The sequence below is a fragment of the Urocampus carinirostris genome, chromosome 7, assembly GCF_059441175.1.
Source record: "Urocampus carinirostris isolate Australia breed hairy pipefish chromosome 7, RoL_Ucar_1.0, whole genome shotgun sequence".
NCBI lineage: Eukaryota > Metazoa > Chordata > Actinopteri > Syngnathiformes > Syngnathidae > Urocampus > Urocampus carinirostris.
The window spans coordinates 23,827,366-23,846,994 of NC_142355.1; the positions used below are offsets into that span (position 1 = coordinate 23,827,366).

At 38.7% G+C, this 19,629-nt stretch overlaps 1 protein-coding gene across 1 annotated transcript in view; it reads left to right on the plus strand.

Annotated features, from left to right (window-relative positions):
- The window catches only part of tln2b (talin 2b), a 204,872-nt gene that overhangs the window by 157,232 nt on the left and 28,011 nt on the right, over window positions 1-19,629 (plus strand). The window contains exons 35-45 of the mRNA XM_088340223.1: window positions 593-778; window positions 896-1,036; window positions 2,931-3,112; window positions 6,506-6,638; window positions 6,735-6,836; window positions 6,955-7,125; window positions 12,465-12,611; window positions 13,782-13,883; window positions 13,961-14,080; window positions 15,544-15,690; window positions 19,230-19,396. Coding sequence (XP_088196349.1) covers window positions 593-778; window positions 896-1,036; window positions 2,931-3,112; window positions 6,506-6,638; window positions 6,735-6,836; window positions 6,955-7,125; window positions 12,465-12,611; window positions 13,782-13,883; window positions 13,961-14,080; window positions 15,544-15,690; window positions 19,230-19,396 — 1,598 coding nt within the window. The remainder of the gene's footprint in view (window positions 1-592; window positions 779-895; window positions 1,037-2,930; window positions 3,113-6,505; window positions 6,639-6,734; window positions 6,837-6,954; window positions 7,126-12,464; window positions 12,612-13,781; window positions 13,884-13,960; window positions 14,081-15,543; window positions 15,691-19,229; window positions 19,397-19,629) is intronic.

A 19,629-nucleotide genomic window follows, 5' to 3' on the forward strand; every position in this document is an offset into this window, starting at 1 on the left:
GATTAGCATGCTCTTAGAATAATTAGTTGCTTTAATTGTTTACCTTCTTTTAATAATTGCACCAGGCCTCAATTGATCACGGCCATATTCCTTGTCTTTATTACCAGAAGCATTTTTTCTGTTGTAATCATCTCTTCTGCTTCTCCCTTTAGCATCAATACAAGTCTTGGGAAACATAGCTGATAAAAACAGTAGGGAATATACAGTATCGCACAAACTAGCAAAGTCCATACGAAGCACACAAGATTCTGAACTGAGCAAAGAGAGAAAGGCATTGTGGGAGGGAGTTCAGCCAGTTGCATAACAGCATCTTTATGAAGCTGTGATGCAAACCAACAGCAGTCCAGCATCTTATATGACGTCAACCATTAGAAGAGAGGCATCTTAGAGGGACGTGACTTACACAATCATACGCACGAACAACGCAAAGTTTTTTTAAAGTAATTTGTAGTTGATGTCATATGGTGAGTACGATGCCGTAACAAAGAGCCCATCGTAACGAGAAAACATTGTACACTAGGGTCACTCTAACGCCGTTGTCTAGTATAGAGTTGTGACAATTGTATGGAATGTTCCCGGGTGTCTTTGACAGGTATTGTCAGCGGCAACGATTGTGGCTAAGCACACATCGGCTTTGTGCAACGCTTGCCGCCTTGCTTCCTCAAAGACCTCGAACCCGGTCGCCCGGAGACAGTTTGTGCAGTCGGCCAAAGAGGTCGCTAACACCACCGCCAACCTTGTCAAGACCATCAAGGTCAACTCCCCGACTGATCAAAACGTTGAGTGTAAATTTGCTACAAAATCTCTTTCGTCTCTTCTGGAGTTCTCTCTGTCAAAGTCGATTTATACGAAAATTGCCGTTGTTAAAACGCAATAAGGAATGTTTTGATTTTAGGCTCTCGACGGGGATTTTTCTGAGGATAACAGAAGCAAATGCCGAGTTGCTACTGCGCCTCTCCTTGAGGCTGTGGAAAACTTGTCTACTTTTGCTAACAATCCGGATTTTGCGAGTATCCCGGCTCAGATCAGCAACGAGGTAAAAATTTATTGAATGTCTGCTTATGATGTTCAATCTTAGCGAGATGTCGCCTAATGAAAAAATATAAAGCATCTTTGTTAAAAAAAAAAACCTACAAATTTCTAGTTTCTAGTTGAAATAAAAAACATCAACAAAGACTAATTTTTTGGTCTAGTTCCAATTACAAATATGAAACAATGAAATACATTACAGAGACTGTGTTTAATATTTAGTGCCTCCTAATGGTAAAAAAAACGTTCATTCAGTAAAAAAAAAACACTGATTTGAATACTAGGCAAAAATACATGAACATTCTAGCAATGTTAATTTTTTTTTAAAAAAATTATAGGTTAAGAAATTTGTATTTCTTTTACATAGTGGTATCCCTACTTAATTCGCCGCCATGTTTTGCACCATTTTTTCCTTGTTATGGCACTGGTTTCGTTCGTTTTGGAGACAACCTTGTGGTCAAATATTACACCCTTGGGCTCGATATAACATATGACAGAGAGCTCCTCTCATTGAATACCTGATATTTCATTGTACAAATATTTGGTATGATTCTTTCATACAGGAGACATAAAAAATTTTTTATATATTACTGACACTAGCTCATTTATTTGTCAATTTCTGATGTCTAACTGACTTTCTTGTATTAAATGTTAGTTAACTCGTATTATTTTGTTTTCAACCAATTTTATTATTTGTACAGCATTATTTACGCAAGATTGTCTTAAAGTTCTCTGTATAAACATTGAGTTTGCTTGAATGGTGCAAGGCGTTAGCATTTGTGCTAGCATTAGCTCCCACATTTTTGATGAGTTAGCCTTTAATTTAACCTCTTGGCAGGAATTTTTTTTTTAGATTTTTAAAAAATATGTTTTCATTTTCAACCTTTTCCAACAATAACTATCCTTTAGCAGATAGGAGAGATCTGCTCGTTGAAAACGACTAAAATGATAAAGAAATCATTAAAATAACATGTCTCGCCAACGGGCCAGATTATCTGATATAGATTTTGCAGAATAATGCTCGATGATCTGTAATGAACTTCGAAACCACAATAGCAATAAAGAAATATGCAAAATAGTCCTTAAAACGAGCACATTTTCTGCCTGAGTACTAATGCTTCAGTCAACAAGCTAGCTGCATTAGCATTAGCAGCCGTTACATACTGGCATAAGAGTCAAGTCATGTTTATTTGTACAGCTCATGATCACAAGGAGTCTAATCGGGCTGCACAGACCACAGATTATTGCAAACCACAGACATTTATTACACAATTCCCTGATCTAAAACCCACATGAGGGCAAAGAAAAACTCAAAAACAGGTTTTATTTTACATAGTGTTTTGCTGTTTGTGTAATACACACAGAACACACATTGTTATAAGGATCTTTAGACAACTTTAAATAAAAGTAGCGCAAGGCATTGATTTCTTCATATTGTTGTTGGACTCAGATTATGTTTTTAAATTAGTATTTAATAATAAGTGTTTTTACAGCTACAATCCTCACAGCAAAATTAAGTAATAGGCCAAACATGGTGTATGAAATAAAAATGCTTCTGTGAAAAAAAACATCATCAAAAAAATGGTAAGAATGGAAAGATCCTTTTATATGTTTTCAGTCAAAGGTGTAAATTCTTCGCATTGTCCTTTGAAAGCTTTATTGCTGTTATCCGTCAGAGGGCATTGTTTAATGGCGTTCACGCCCTAAACTTCATTTTGTTAATCTAATTGTCGAGGAAGGTTTCTTTTCGGATTATAAAGACCCAAGGTGTTTTGTTCTGTGTCTTTTCATAAAGCTAGCTGTCTTTGTAATCTCATCTCTGTGTTCCATGTCTCTGTTGATCTCGCTAGATCCTCACAGTCAGCTTTCCATTATTGCACTTAATCCACACTTTTCTGCAGGGTTCGGTGGCCCAGGAGCCGATTGTTCGCTCGGCTCGCTCCATGCTCGATAGCTCCACTTATCTTTTGGAAACGGCCCGGTCGTTGGTGCTCAACCCCAAAGACCCTCCCACGTGGTCCATACTCGCCGGTCACTCCAGAACCGTTTCAGACTCCATCAAGAGTCTCATCACTTCAATTAGGTTGGTCTTGCAAGCAATTTGTCCCATTATATAGAGCAGGAGCATGCGAGCTACTTACAAAATGACCAAGATCGATGCACCAAAAAATGCAAAAAGTAAAATTATTTTCAAATTTGTTAAGGGTTTTTGTATTCTATAACAAAGTCATTATTTGTTTAACAAAGATACATTATTGACCAAATTTATGATGTGTCAAGATCCGGAACAGGAGGAGGACCTAGATGCGTAAAGTTTCTCACACAAGCTTTATTTTACGGGAAATGGGGCAGTCATGCACGTTAACACAAACGCCAGTGATTCGGCGATTGCTGGGCAGAAGAAGTAAGGCAGAAGTCTGGCGTGGAACAACAGGAAGCCAGAGGCCGACGAGATCGATACTAGTTCCACGAGCAGATACGGGACAGATACCAGACAATACCAAACAGGACGGAACAGACAGGATAGATAGACGGAGACGATACCCGATACAGGAGATTGTAACAAGGTATCAGACAGGGCGAGACAGACGGGATCAATACCAAACACTGGAGACTGGAGTCCGATAACAAGCAGGACGAGATAGACGGGAACGATACCAGACAGGATACACAAGCAGGGAATCGGACAGAGTCAAAACACACGTCTTGCGGGTGCAGAAGTTCGTTGACGGTTGACAAAAGGTGAGTGGGAGCACTGACCTTAAATATTGGGGAAGCCAATCAGTCAACAAGCCGCAGCTGGTGCCAAACGGGCGGGGCCAATTGGCAACCGTGACACGATGGGTCTATTTTTTTTCTCATTTCAGAATGAAAGCACAATAATAGGGTTTTAAGTCTGTTTTAGCACTAAATTTGGCATTTAGTTTTTGTAGTATTAGGGTAGTCGTATATTTCTGTATGTTTTGTAATATTTCTGGAATATTTTGTAAGATTCTGTGCAGCCCTTTGAGACTTTTTGTGATTAAGGGCTATATAAATAATTATGACTTGACTTGACTTGTCAACTGGTCTGACTTGCTGACCCAATATCCTAAGTACAAGCCACCACCCAAATCAAGCACCAATTTCCACTGTATCAAATGTATTTAATGTAAGAATTTTGCAGTTAAAACAAAGATTGTAGAATATTGAAGTAACAGTAATAATAATAATACTCCCTTTAGTGCTCAACTAGCATTTTAAGTGACATTTTAAAAGTTTGTATTCAAAATAATAAAATCTGTACCTCATGTATTCTACACTATAGCTGTGTTTGGCCGTGCTCAACATGTTTAATCAAACTTTACCGTTTTTTTTTCTGTGGTGTGAAATGAAGAGTGTCAACACACGATATCGCTGTTTACTGTTAAGGAGACTCTCTGTTATTTTCTTGGCGTTATTTTGCCAAGGCAAAGGCCCCCAACTCACTGACAACAGTTCCGCAACACGGAAGTGGGTTGAGAAACACTTCTCTATAAGGCCTTATTTATAAGAGTAATGAATGTTAATAATATGTCTCCATACACGCTTAAATACATTGATTTAGTGGACTCTCGAAATAAGTCGAGAAGACATGTATGAATTTTAAATTTGCATGGAAGAGCAGAGGACCTTAAAAAATTCCAATCTCTTCTAAAAGCGCTCCCCTGAGCCCTTTCTTTTTTTTAAATCTCCTATGTTATAAAAAGATCAGCCCTAAATGGTCTGCATTTATATAGCGCTTTTCAAGTCAATGAAGCTTTACAATTTGCTTCACATTTTTCCCTTTTACTCACTCAAACAACAATAGCAGCGTCAGCCATGCAAGGCAACTACCTGCTATCAGGGGCATTAAGGATTCAGCCTAAGGACACTTCGACATATAACATGGAGGAGCTGGGAATCTGACCTGCGACCTGTTGATCCCAAGACGAGCTTTCTATCTCCTGAGCTAATGCCGCCCGAGTGGTGTGGTAATCAAAGAACGTTACATCATTACCTGATAGTGACAACGATGTAAACAGTGCATAATGGTCAAAATAACGATTAACAGTAAGTTACAATATTTCATATTTAAAAATAACAAACTCACATCCTATGCAATCTCCTTTGGAGGTGTCCATTATTTAAAAAAACTGAATAAATGTATCAAAATGGTTTATTCAAAATAACAGTATGTAATACATTGGTCAAAGTGTTGTAAGTTAGTATCCTTTACTCATTTTGTAAAAAGCTACACAAATGATAAAAACAAAAATTCAACATCTACTTCGATAATAATTTGGTAACAATTATTTTTCATTTATAATACAAACTACGGAGACTCAAAGTGACCCCTTTTTTTATCAGCCTTTTGCAAGGTCTTGTTTTTTCTTTGGGATAGTCGTATCAATGAGATGGTGGACAATCATTTCAGTTCCGACTTGGTGAAGCTAATGTTAAGTTAAATAAATGCTTAATGTTTAAATTAATATTGTTTCTTTAATTATGTTTTTATTACAAGTACGAAGCACTAAATAATGCAAGATGTCCCTCTAAGCATTGTTTTGCCAAAATCAGAAACGAAAATACTTTACAATCATTTCAATAAGCAACATTAAATAATTTGGCTCGTTTTTTATGTATAATTTTCCTAGCTTAAATTTACGGGTAACATCAGACATGACCGGCCGTAAATTCATTACTCCATCTGCTGCTGAGACGGTATCTATTTAATGAAATTTGAGGTAGAATTCTGTCGTCTGGATTCCAAAATGTCGGCAGTCTGCTACACTCTGTGGTTCCAGAAAATGAAATAATCATTGTATTTTGCAACAGTTTTTTCTCCAAATATTTGGTTGTTTCCGTTTGTCAATTAGTGGTTGAGATTTTTTTTCTTGTGCTGAGCCCGAATGAAAAGCTACATACCCCCAAAAAACGAACATTTACTCATCTGCTGGCCGTTAAGTACGGCTGGACTTGAGTCAAGCAGGCCATAAATCAAATGTAATGTTATTGGTAATTTTTTTATTTTTTTTATGGAAAAAAAAACTCTAAATATGCAATTATTTTACTGCGTAAGATTGCATTTATTAAATTTGATGAATGAATTAAAATCTTTAGTTTTTATTGAATTGTCCATAAAAGAATCATAGCAAGGACTGCTACTTTGATATAAGGTTGAGTATTGACACTTCCCCCTCCCTAAATTTTACAGTGTTGATCAATTATGATAGCATAGCCACTAACCAGTTAGGCAGAGAGTAATACTCCTCTGTTGCTGGGCAACCGTCCCAATGATAGGCCTTCAAAAAGCCGACGTGAAGCTCCCTTCACTTTGTGGTCTTCACACATCACTTGTCTCATGGCTTAAACAAACAAGTTCTTTTAAGAAGACACAAACCAAATGTGTCATTCAGCTCTGAAACGGAACAAGCCTGCCTATAATTTGATTTCCAACTTTCTCTTTCCCCAATAGGGACAGGGCACCAGGACAGAAGGAGTGTGATTACTCCATTGATAGCATCAATAAATGTATCCGGGACATTGAACAAGCTTCGCTGGCCGCCGTGGGACAGACCTTGCCCTGCAGAGATGATATCTCCTCGGAAGTAAGCAGCCCATCAGCTCCCTCTTGTCTGCGAGAAAGAGGCTTAATGGGATCTGTAGTCTTGGGCTTGTGATTTATACGGTAATTCGCTCTACAGGCGTTGCAGGAGCAGCTGACTTCATCGGTGCAGGAGATCGGGCATCTGATTGATCCCGTCTCCACGGCTGCACGGGGAGAAGCTGCCCAGCTGGGACACAAGGTATAGCTCCAATACTAACTATCTTTATCCCCGATGGATTGAGATGAATCCGTGTCTGAATCTGTATCTTATTCGACAAGCCTTTCCCGGATGAGTCTGTAACCTTATTTTACCATAGGTGACTCAACTGGCGAGCTACTTTGATCCACTTATTGTGGCATCTGTGGGCCTGGCCTCCAAGCTTCACGATCACCAGCAGCAAATGACCATTCTTGACCAGACCAAGACCCTGTCTGAGTCTGCTCTGCAGATGCTTTACGCTGCCAAGGAAGGTGGTGGCAATCCCAAGGTGATAAGTAGTCTGTTGCTCTTAAAATCATCTGAATATATGGGTCTATTTTTGGGGGGGGATCAAAAAACAAATTATACCATGCTTATATCCTCAAAACACTTATTGCTATATCAAAAAGCCAAAACTAATGCCCAGCCTGTAGAAATTGAAACTGAATAATTTGGGGTTTTTTTGTGAATGGCTCTGAATGTAGGGTTGACGTCTATTGCTGCCAAATGACACTGGCTCAATGTGTTAAAATCCTCCAAGACATGAGTGATTAAAAAGTTGTATTAAGTAGGGCTTCATTAAAACATTCATTCATCCATCCATCATCTGCACCAGTTATCCTCAGTCGGGTCGCGGGGATGCCGGAACCCATCCCAGCTATCTTCGGGCAGTGGGCAGGGGACACCCTGAACTGGTTTCCAGCCAGTCGGAGGGCACACAGAGACAGCCAACCAGTCACTCGCTCATTCAGACCTAGGGACAATTTGGACTGGCCAATAGACCTGACATGCATGTTTTGGAAATGTGGGAGAAAACCTTAGTGCCCGGAGGAAGCCCACCCAAGCACGGGGAGAACATACAAACTCCACACAGGAGGTTCAATCTCATGACTGAACTGTGTCGCACACGCGCTAACCACTGCGCTGCCGTGCTGCTCCTGGATAAAAACAGTTCTTGATTATTTGTCGTTAAACAAAAACAATGCTTTATAATTAAATCCATGTATCATTACAGAATATTATTTCAAATGACAATAGCAAAATATATGAATTCCGTATAGGTAATTGCTGCTTTTTCTACATATTGTGTCATAAAATAGATAGCGAATTAACATTGTTTTCTGACATTGGCACTGAAGGTGCGAACATATATAATGTAGGTAAGGTCTATTGCAGTCAAGGGCACAGAATGTGATCAAATCCTCCAAGACATGATTAATAGAGAAAAATAAATTGTATTATTAAAAAAAAAAAAAATTGAGATTATTTTGGCAACAAATAGATAGCTTAGAATAAAATCCCTGTCGCTCAAGACGGATTATTGTTTCAAATTAGTATAGCATTGTAAATTCCTTAACATTAGGTACTGCTCCTCTCCACGGCATGTCAGAAAATTGACAATAATAAATGTTTTTTCCATCAATGGCACTGAATCTTTTAAGATTCTCGTAGACAGGCTTGTTTAAATAAATATCTATATATTTTGCCTGCAAAGCAAGTTTCTGTGTCAGGAGGACCAGAACAGAGCAGGAGACCCCAGAGCGTTCGTTACAATTCTTTATTTGGGGAAGCGTACAGGGTTAGCGGGAGACGCGATGACCGTCGGACATCAGCAGCCGTGAAGACAACTTCGGAACACGTAGCCAATCGTAGCGTGGGACGGAAGCAGGTCGAGTTTACCGGGACTGGAGAGAAGATCGTAGTGTGGGACGGAAGCAGGTCGGATCTGAGGCAGGCAGAATCAGGTAAACAGGTCAAGAAGGCACAGGTAATCAGGAGAGTCATACGGGGTACAAAAGTAATCCTCAGACCAAGAGGTCTCGGCGTAGCGTGCTTAAAAAGGGAACATAAACCTATCAGGAAGCGCACTCCAGCGCGCCACATGATTACCCCAGGTGGCTCCACTTAGGTAATCATGACATTCTGGATTATTTTTTGTCAATTAATATATCAATAATTTAAAATGAAATCCCTGTATCGATCCAAAGAGAGAATATTTTACATTGCTTTTGGAAAAAAACAGTTTAGTTACTGTTCTTTTCTTACTGATTTTTACCCACAGCATGTCAGAACCTGAACAGATGGTAGACGCAAACGCGTAACGTTTCACAACAAACTTTATTGCGGAAGCTGAAAAGTCAGGTACGGGAAAGCAAGCGCCAACAATCCGGCGATCGCTGGGTAGGAGGAGCAGGGAGCTCATGGGATCGGAGCGTGGTTGGAAGGTGAAAACGAGTTGAGTAGCTGGGACGGGCCATCGGAGCGTGGTTAAGGGGCAGAAATGAGTTGAGTAGCCGGGACGGGAGATCACAGCGTGGTCGGTGGGCAAACACGGGTCGAGTAGCCGGGGTGGGAGTTCGGAGCGTGGTCGAAGGAAGGAAAAAGTCAGGGAGCCGGAGACGATCGGGAAGCCAGGGGCAGACGAGCGGGATACAGGTAAGGACGAGACCGACAGGAGCCAAAGTCAAATAGTGCTTCCCTTGCATGTGTGGAGGTTTGCTGACGGACTGACAAGGAGTAAATGGAACCGTTGAATTTAAATAGGAGGGGAACCAATCAGGCAGCGAGCAGCATCTGCCGCCAAATGAACGGGCACAGTTGAGGGCAATGGGCAATCATGACACAACATGTCAAAAAAACACATTGTATTGATCATTAATCTCCCTATATCAAAAACACTTAACAATTGAATTTAATTTTCACTCTTCAGATTTGTTAAACCTTTGTCATAAATAAATACATGAATAGATAAATAAATAAAATGAGAGGAAAGAGAAAAACATTCACAGTAATAGTGAATATTAAAAAAAAAAAAACAACATGGTACTATCCAACACACACATAAACATTTTTTTTCGATCATGTTTTACTATAACAAGTGATGAACGTTAACAGTTAAAAATCAGCCATTCAAAGGTTTTGGAAAATTCTTAGTCCAAAAGGTATCCATTATCACCGGTCAAGTATTGATGAGAGCTGGAGGCGATAGAGCAAATTGATGTCTTGCACTTTGGCTGTTTTTTGCTGTTGTTTCCGCCCTAGTTGAACTGCACTTGTGCGGCTGTGATCCAATATCCCCATTCCCATATTGCTGAGAGCGGGGAACATCAAAAGGCAATTTTATCAGGGGGCGTGCTATTCTGGTCGGCCTAAAATGAAATGCATGGTTGTGGCCATTTTTTGGGGGACATTTTGAAAGACCTATAAATGTCTGAGTTCTCTTTCCAGAAGTCACTTGATGATTGTACACAGTTGGGCAAAAAAAGGATCCCGGTTCACATTTGCGCGTGTTTATTTTTGGCTCTAAATTGAATACAGATCAAAAGATTGCATACAATTATGCCGGGAATTTCATTATTCTACCAATGTGTCAGTCATCTATTACTTCGGTTACTACTGGCTGAAGATATTCAAAGCTACACGAGGACATCTCCGTCTTTTTAACCCGGCCCATATAGACTAATATTGTTTCAGACTGATCGGGATGTTTCTGTTATGAGTACATTTTGAAATGGTAGCAGCATATTTTGAATCCCAAGAGTTTAAACTTTTCCATTTGTGGCATGATTTATTTCAGTCACTGGTGACATCGTACAGACACGTAGTTATTTATCAACAGTCCAGGGTATGTTAAGAGGTTACCGCGATAAACAAGGGATTACAGTGCATGGATTTGCATTATTGGAATATTGGCGAAATTCTGTTTCCAACGGGATTATTTCTTGCAGGTAAACACAATCGATAAAAAAATTGCGTCGATCGGCCAAACCCTCCTAATTTTGGAAATCTCAGAAAAGTAAGATGCTATTTTACATGCAAGACAAGGTGTTTTTTTTTAATGATACATCAAACGTTTTTGAGCTGGCAGCTGTTTGGATGAGGACGAGTGAGATACACTTAATCCATGAAAGTCATTTCTGTCTAATGTGAAGCTCAAAGTCTCCAGCTCACTTCTTACAAAGTTTTATTGCGACCTGTCAAAGTGTAGCTGCTTTTCTCTCTTCTTTCCTGCTCTAACGACACAGAAAGTATACACTTACAGTAATTGGACTGCTCCATCTTTAGTGTGACAAAGACTGTTTATACAGGATCAAAGTAGAAGAGGTGTCACTCCCTTGCATTATTTTTACCATTAGCGGTGCAGACTGAATTTGTTTGGCAGCTTTGATGTCTGGTGTAAAAACAGACTGCTTGTCTAATGTAGAACTTTTAAGTCCATGAAAGAAACAATGTGGTATTTGTATTTCCATCAGAAAAGATTCAAATGTCCCTTTTCATACAGCACAAAATAGCCTGACCGCTATGTTTTCCAGGCAGTACGGGCCAACTAATTGATACTTGAAATAATAAAAAGCATTATCTCAATGTGCTGTGGAATGCTCTTCCCCCTGAGATTCGATCCGCAACCTCAGTGGTAATGTTTAAGTCTAAGCTTAAAACACACTTCTACTCTATAGCATATGAATAACCTATATTCTATGTTGATAATATGTGTATTATTTGCCCTAATGTAGGTTTTAGATTAGGGGATGGTGTCATAATAGTCTGTAGTTTGCAATAGTCTTTGATCTGTTTGAGACTCTTTGTGATTAAAGGCTATACAAATAAACATGACTTGACTTGACTAAAGCAAACATCAAATACAACAGATGTGCGGTTACTAATACCAGATTGTATTGATAGTATTCTAAAGTATCGGTAATAAAGGCAGATATCGAGCCATGCGTTATGTCTCTTTCATTTGGAAAAAAAACATAACTTGTTGTGTTATCTCCAGTACTGGTACTAAAGGCGGCCATCAATTCTTCTATTAGTTACTGCGCTCCTTAGCATGACGTCAGTCTTTTGTGGAAAATACTGTAGCTTAACATTTTGTTACAGATACAAGACTGTATTGACCATATTTTAAAAAAGCAGTACCAACGGCAGATATTGATTCGTGTACCAGCTTCTACACTTCATAGAAGTATGTTACTTTCATGTGAAAAACAAACATCTTGCTATGTTATCTTGTGTATTGGTGCAAAGGTTTGCTATCAGTTCTTGTCTTTAGGTATTGAAAGTACTAATTGTCTCTCTTGTCAAATGCAGATATCGATGTGTACTCGATCGGAAAAATCCTCTGAATTCTTGAATGATTATGAATTACCTCGTTTTTAGAGAACCTTTACATAATTATTCAACTGAGTTGTCAGAAACTAAAAAAATTGATTGTTTTTTTCCCAAAAAAAACTCAAATAATGCATTGGGGTTGGGCAAAAACAACCAGTAAAATGATAAAAAGTAGTGTAAACATTTAGAAAAACTATTAAAAATATATATATTGAAATTTAAGATGATTTGCCCTGTGCCAGTGAGAATAATAGAATTTGTCAAATGTTTGCTTTTTATAATTGCAGACGATTTCTTATCAGGTGTCATCCAGATGATTGTTATTCTGTTTAATAGTTGCCGATTAATCAATAAACTATTAGTCGTGGCTTGTTAATGGTGAAGCAACTGAGGACAGACCAGGCTGAGTAAAAACAACTTCGAATTTTTAGCGGGAAAACACCTACAATGTAAACAATTATAACCACATACTAAAACATCAATTTTCAATTTCATTTTTAACTTTACCTCCCGCAGGCATCCCACACCCACGATGCCATTTCCGAGGCCGCCCAACTAATGAAAGAAGCGGTGGACGACATCATGGTGACTTTGAATGAGGCAGCCAGCGAAGGGGGCATGGTTGGAGGCATGGTGGAGTCCATTGCCGAGGCCATGGGCAGGGTGAGAGAAAAACATGTGTTCTGACTGGATTGTTGCTATTGCTTTTCTTTTTGGATTATCGTTTGTGGCGCTCTGCAACCAAAATGTATGATATTTCTGCCAACAGTACCAATATTTCAATGTTGCTGTAAGACTCACAATGCTAATGTAGCATTAAGGACCACAAAAGCTGCCATTTTCCACGGCTGCTACTTTAGTATCTCTTCATTTACCTCATGTGGTGGTTTTTGAGTTTTTCCTTGCCCTCATGTAGGTTTTAGATCAGAGCATTGTGTAATAATAGTCTGTAGTTTGCAATAATCTGTGGTCTGTGCAGCCCTTTGAGACTCCTCGTGATAAAGGGCTATACAAATAAACACGACTTGACTTGACTTGACTTGATTAATTTGATAGAATGTGCAGAGATTTTTCAGTTCAAGATTTTTTTGGAACATTGATTTGATTATAAATCAAAAAGAGATGATAAATTCTCATGTCGACTAAATGTTGCTAATTAGCTCCTAGTCGAGGTGCCCTCAGAGATTAATTGAAAGCACATTTTATAATGATGTAGTCAGGTTAAAAAATAAGGGTAAATTAAAATAATAAGGATTAAATGACAACATTTTTGGCAAAGATCTTGATTTGGAAAAAAATACAAAATAATTTATTGGAAAAATTCATTTAACATTAAATGGATTATGAATATAATCAAATACTTGCAGATCATTTATCTGATTTTTGGTATCACCTCTTCTGTTAGTAACACAAAAACTAATACAAACAGATTAAAAAAATAAAAAATACATACATAAAAATAAATTTAAGAATAAAAAAAAGAAATATATGTCATAATTAATTCTAATACTTTTATTCATGTTTTATTTATTGTATAATGTAATATTCCCTTTCCAGAAAATAACACTAAAAGCGGAAATTATTATATTCATTATTCTTATTTTTTAATATATGAATATATTTTTGATTTTATTTTTTTCATTTAATTGAGTTTAGATTTATTTATGTGATTATTATTTTTATTACTTTTATTTTTTAATTTTAGGTTGTGCAGAGTGCCTCTGTATTCATAATACAGGATAGTGTTTTTTATTTTTTATTTTTATTTTTTCAGTACAGTACATTTGTTTTTTTTTGTTTGTTTTTTGACATGACATATCCAATCCTCCGCAGCTGGATGAAGGAACGCCTCCAGAACCCGAGGGCTCCTTTGTGGACTACCAGACAACAATGGTGAAGTTTTCCAAGGCCATCGCCATCACAGCTCAGGAGATGGTGAGCACATTTTTTTTCCCCACTTCAGATGACCTCGGCGCTTTGTAAGCTAACGGGCCAGATCTCCCTCCGATTAGATGACCAAATCGGTGACCTGCCCAGAAGAGCTGGGTGGCCTCGCCTCTCAGGCTACTGTGGACTACGGGCAGCTAGCGCACCAAGGACGCCTTGCTGCTGCTACAGCGGAACATGAAGAGGTCAGAAGTTACCATATTTTCAGGATTATAAGTCGCATCAGAGTATGTGTCGCACCTATTAATATCTGGCATACCTAAAACAACCGGAGGGCCCCAACTGATGTTTTGAACTGGGCACAGGTTTGCCCAGTTATCACACACCTGTGATCCATTGTCCTGAACATTTTTCCAACCATCCATCCATTATCTGCACCGCTTATCCTCAGTAGAGTCGCAGGGGTGCTGGAGCCCCTCCCAGCTATCTTCGGGGAGTGGGCAGGGGACAACCTGAACTGGTTGCCAGCCAATCGCAGGGCACACAGGGACAGACAACTCATTCGCTCATTCACTCCTAGGGACAATTTGGATCGGCCAATCAACCTGACAAGCATGTTTTTGGAATGTGGGAGGAAACCGGAGTGCCCGGAAGAAACCCATGCAAGCAAGGGGAGAACATGCAAACTCCACACAGGGGGTTTTATCTCACGACCTCAGAACTGTGCCGCACATGCGCTAACCACTGCGCTGACGTGCTGCCCTGAACATTTTTGTTAAGCAAAATTTCTTGGGTCATTTTGATTTATTCTGTCATCTTCCCTGTGTAATTTTTTACTTCCACTCCAGGTTTGTTTGTCTCTTTGTTTCTTTGTTCCTTTATTCCTTCCAGTTTATAACTGTATTTGATTGCATATTTCTCTAGTCTCAGGTTGGAAGCTGCAGAATATGATTTTCTTCCCGGTGCTGTTTTTGTGTTTTATACCCCAAAATTGAGTTCCAGTTTTACATCCCGTGTCTTCACAAAGTTGTGCTTCTACATGGCTTGCCAAAAGCATAGACTTACACTACATATGGATGCATACAATATCTTTTTGCTGGACTTTCCGGCCTCAAAAAAAGTCATCTGCACTTGTATGGCCGCGATCCATTACCCCCTCGCATATTACTCCGAGCCAAGATTGGCAGAGCACAATATGGAAGCCTCACTGCAGCTACGGCGGAACCCAAAGAGGTCAGCACCCAACTTCTTAAGCTAACTTATGAGAGCACCTCGCCTCTTTTTTTTTCAGAAATATTTTCGTAGCCACTGATGATGGCAGATGTTGGAATAACTGTGGAATGATGCTCCATCTCCGACATCAAAGTAAAAGCTACCCGAACGAGCCTCCCCCTCGCATACCCCAACAATAACACACATCATTTTCTTAGAGTTCTTCGCTCCAAATCCGTGCGAGGAAACGTTGCGATATTAAGCTCACAGCTCTTTATCTCACAGCTCTATAACTTGTACATAACAGGCTGTTGCAAAAGCCGCTGGTTACCATGGCAACACGTCGCCTCCACATCTCTCAAATGCTATAGTGATGCTTACAGAAGAGCGCCCGCCCACCCGTGCATCTCGGAATTAAACGGCACCGCCGGCTTTTTACGTCCTTTTTCATCTGCTGGGTAAAAGAAAAGTTGAGAACACTGTGGTGTTGTTTTAGGTGGGTTTCCAGATTAGAACTCGTGTGCAGGAGCTGGGCCACGGTTGCATCTACCTGGTCCAGAAAGCTGGAGCTCTTCAACTCAGCCCTACCGACAGTTTCTCCAAAAGGGAGCTGATCGAGTGCGCACGAGCAGTCACCGAGAAGGTCGAGTATTCGTTTTACATGCCTAAGACCGATTCAATTGCTATCAATTTGCATGTAGGATCTTTAAAATATTTTCCAACAAACACATAACTAATATATACAGTGTTTTAATAAACAACTGCTTTAATGATCGACTAATCTGTCGATTAATGGATGGTTTTGAAAACAACATTATATATATAGATTTCAAATTTTGACAATTATGTAGAACTAAGTGATTGAAGTAATTGAAAGCTATATATACTTAATAAAAATGATGCTTAACTTGTTTACATTGCTCAAAACACAAAAAAAGGATAAGTTCTAATTGTGAAAGACTCTAACATCACTTTCAATACACAACTTTCCAATCAAAATGGAAGGTACAAAACACAACTTTCAAAATAAATCAGGAAGGCACAAAACAAAAATCAGAAGCATTGCACATCTTAAAAAGGCTTTCAAAATAAAACTGAATGATACAACACACGACTTTCAGAATTAGACAGAATTAAACTACAACAATACAATTTGAAGACAGTTTGATTAAAAAAACAGAAAATGAATTTCAAAATAAAGCAGGATGGTACAAGACATATAATCAACATTTGTTAATAAATAAATAAAATAACAATCACATGCATGGACTGATTGAAGATTTGAGATGAGAAATTGTCACCAAAGAATTTTCATCTCTGATATGTTCTAAACATTCTGCTTTTATTCTACTCAGATATAATCAGCCATAATTCAGAGCAGTGTTCTTCAACTGGTGGGTCAGGACCCAAAAGTGGGTGGCGGGCCCATTTTCAGTGTGTCATGGCCTTGCCCTCGGCAAAGTAATGCTAGGAAGAAGAAAAAAACAAAGGGTCGAAAACACTCCTTAACAGTTGATGGCGATAATGTTTTGCTCGAAATCTTCTTCTTGTTCAGTCAAAGGGCGCAGTCCGAATTTTGTTTGAGAGGGACCACAGCTCACTTTATTGAGATTGTGTTTGTTTTATTTCCTTTTCTGCCCAAAAGGAAAGGGTCCCAAGAGAATTAGTGATTAGGGTAAGGAAAAGTGGAAAACAGCGACAAAAATGATAGAGACATACAAGAAAATGATTGCGAAATATGAATATGGTGTACGAATGACATTGAAGCTCTGCTAGAAGGTACTGGTTTATAAATGTTGTGTTTTTTAGCTTTTCACCAATCTATATTATCTACATAATTAAAGAGTTGGATATATTTGGGTGCACATTTTATTAATATTTTGGAAGTGAATTTTCTTTAACATGTGGCTTGTATGCTTGTATAGTAGTGTACAGACGCTCCCCTACTCACAACCACTTACGAAAAACGGTAGATTTTAACTTTTTTTTCTGGATGTCGAAAAATATCCGTACATTGCTGTAAGTTAGATTTTGTATTAGGTGCACCTTTTTCTGAGTACAGGACAGTACTGCACTGCTTCTTTCCGCTGCTACCAGCGTGTGGCGCTGTGAGAGGTTACCCAGCATCCACCCGAAGAAATCCTCTTCCTCTTCCTAGTTCGTACATTCTATACTGTATGTCCAGCGCCCTACGAACTTTGACATTTTTATTGTTTAATATTTTGTGCATCCAGTCCATATGGTTGGGGTATAGTGTAACAAAGAGGCCAGCCGTTTCTTTTGATATGAAAGTGGAATAAGAAAGCTTGATGTGGTTGAGAAAATGGTCGGAACTCTTTTTTTCGGGCACTTTTTATCACAGAGGAGGACCTCTTATAGCAGATCTACCATAAGTAAGTTAAACCTCACTTTATTTATTTTTATAGAGAATATTATTTTATGAAATGTTTATTTTTTTAGTACAAAATAATACAAATTGCTTATACAAACCTTAAACATACTTATAAAAACCTTAAACATAAAAAATATAGCACTGAAGCAACTTCCGAACTAATTCAACTTACCAACGATCGTTGAGAATTGGAATTTATTTTCTCTAGTTGAGACCCACTGCTATAGAGGACAATAAATATTGACATATTTTCTGTTGAGGAACAAAACTTCCCACAAGGCGGATGTCACGCTTCTGTGAATTTAATGAAAGTAATCCCGGTAGTTAATGCGTGCGCTTTACTCTCTGATCGGTGTAAAAGACGACGCTTCGAGTAAAACTGGCTCCTTTTTATAACGCTTGACAAGGAAGAAATAAAGTTGAGCTTTGGCGGAATGTAAATGTGATGTGTTATTTTCAGTGATGCTAAAGAATTTTACTGCACTGGTAATGCGGGTCATGAAAATGGAGATTTCCTGCACCACTAGGTACAGAATAGTCCCTTTAATGTGTGTATGCTAATCTATTCCACCATAGGAGGAGCTCAATCTCAGGGAACTGAAATTGTGTTGAATTAGTGGTGCAAAGACTGGGTCCCGGGGGCCATTTTTAGCCTACTGGGCATTTTTAGTGGCCTGCAAAAGTGTTAATTGTATAATTAAAAAATTGTTTTACATACTGAACAACATTTTTCACTTCCTGCCCTGGGAGGCGCATCTTTCACAGCTGAGTGGCAAGCCATACTTCTGCAAGGTATTACTGGGGTTGCGGAGGGGATACGTGTTTTGGCCAGGAGGGGTCGTTTGGCTCGCCAGTTAGTGACGCCTGATCACAGTGATGGGAATTCCGGCACTTTCACTAACTCAACAACCTCAACAAAGGAGAATGCCTGGCAACACCCAGCCATTATGTTTTTAAATATTAAATACAAAATGTAAATAGAAAAAAAAACAATATATAAATACTAAAGGGCTGACAACTTATTGGACCAATAGCAGGATATCTTTTTAATCTGGCATTAACATTTTGTTTTAAATTCAAATTTATTTCTTTTATTTTTTCATCGTCACGTTTTTAAAGCTTTGTTTTTTGGAATTTTGACAAAATGTCTTAAACACTACTCATTTGAATATTGAACAAAATCTACCCATTTTCTGCGCCGCCTATGAGGGTCGCTGGGTGTGCTGAAGCCAATCTCAGCCATCTTTGGACAGTATTATAATTACTAATCAGATTAACTATTTCTGATTTTAAAAAAGACAAGAAATAAAACATGAGTAAATTATTTAATGCTTGTCCCTGAGTTTTTGTTTTTTTTGTTTTGCAGCCTGAAAATGGTAAAAGTAAGAAAGGCCTGTTTTAAATACAGTCCAAACGCCAACCCAAACACCCAAATGATGAAGAATTTATTAGTACTTGACGGGTGAGCTGACTGCGATTATGACTTTAAGCCAGAAGATGGAGGCAGAGAGTAATAAAATTTCAAGTTACGGACACCAGCTATTAAGGCTAATTTGATTTTTTTAAAGTTTTACTTTAGTGGAATTTTGTCAAATGTATTAAAAACTTCTTATTTATTTAATTGATCGAATCATTTGCAGCTAAACATAATTAAGGGTAGAATCATTTTGACTATTTACAATTTAAAAGTTTTAAAAAGCTCTAAAGAAAGACAAGGATTTTGGCTGATGTATTTTGCCTACGATTGGGGAAGTGAGTGTTTAACGAAGTTCTGTATGTCGGCGCTACAGGTTTCATTGGTGCTGTCAGCGCTCCAGGCGGGTAACAAGGGCACCCAGGCTTGCATCACGGCAGCCGGCGCTGTTTCAGGCATCATGGCCGACCTGGACACAACCATCATGTTCGCCTCGGCGGGGACGCTTAACCCAGAGAATGAAGAATCCTTTGCTGACCACAGGTGTCAAAAAGCACACCACATTTTAATCAAACCAATTAAAGCAACATAGTTGTTTTTTAGAGCCCAAAGTGTGTATTATGTAGCCAACCCTAGTAGTGTCAAAATACTTCATTCACACAAGACTTCTGATTCAAATAACGAGCAAAAACCCATGTGTCGTGTCACTTTTAAAACATGCGGCATTGTTATTTCCTTCAAAATCAAAGAAGATGGATTGAACATGCAACTCTCCA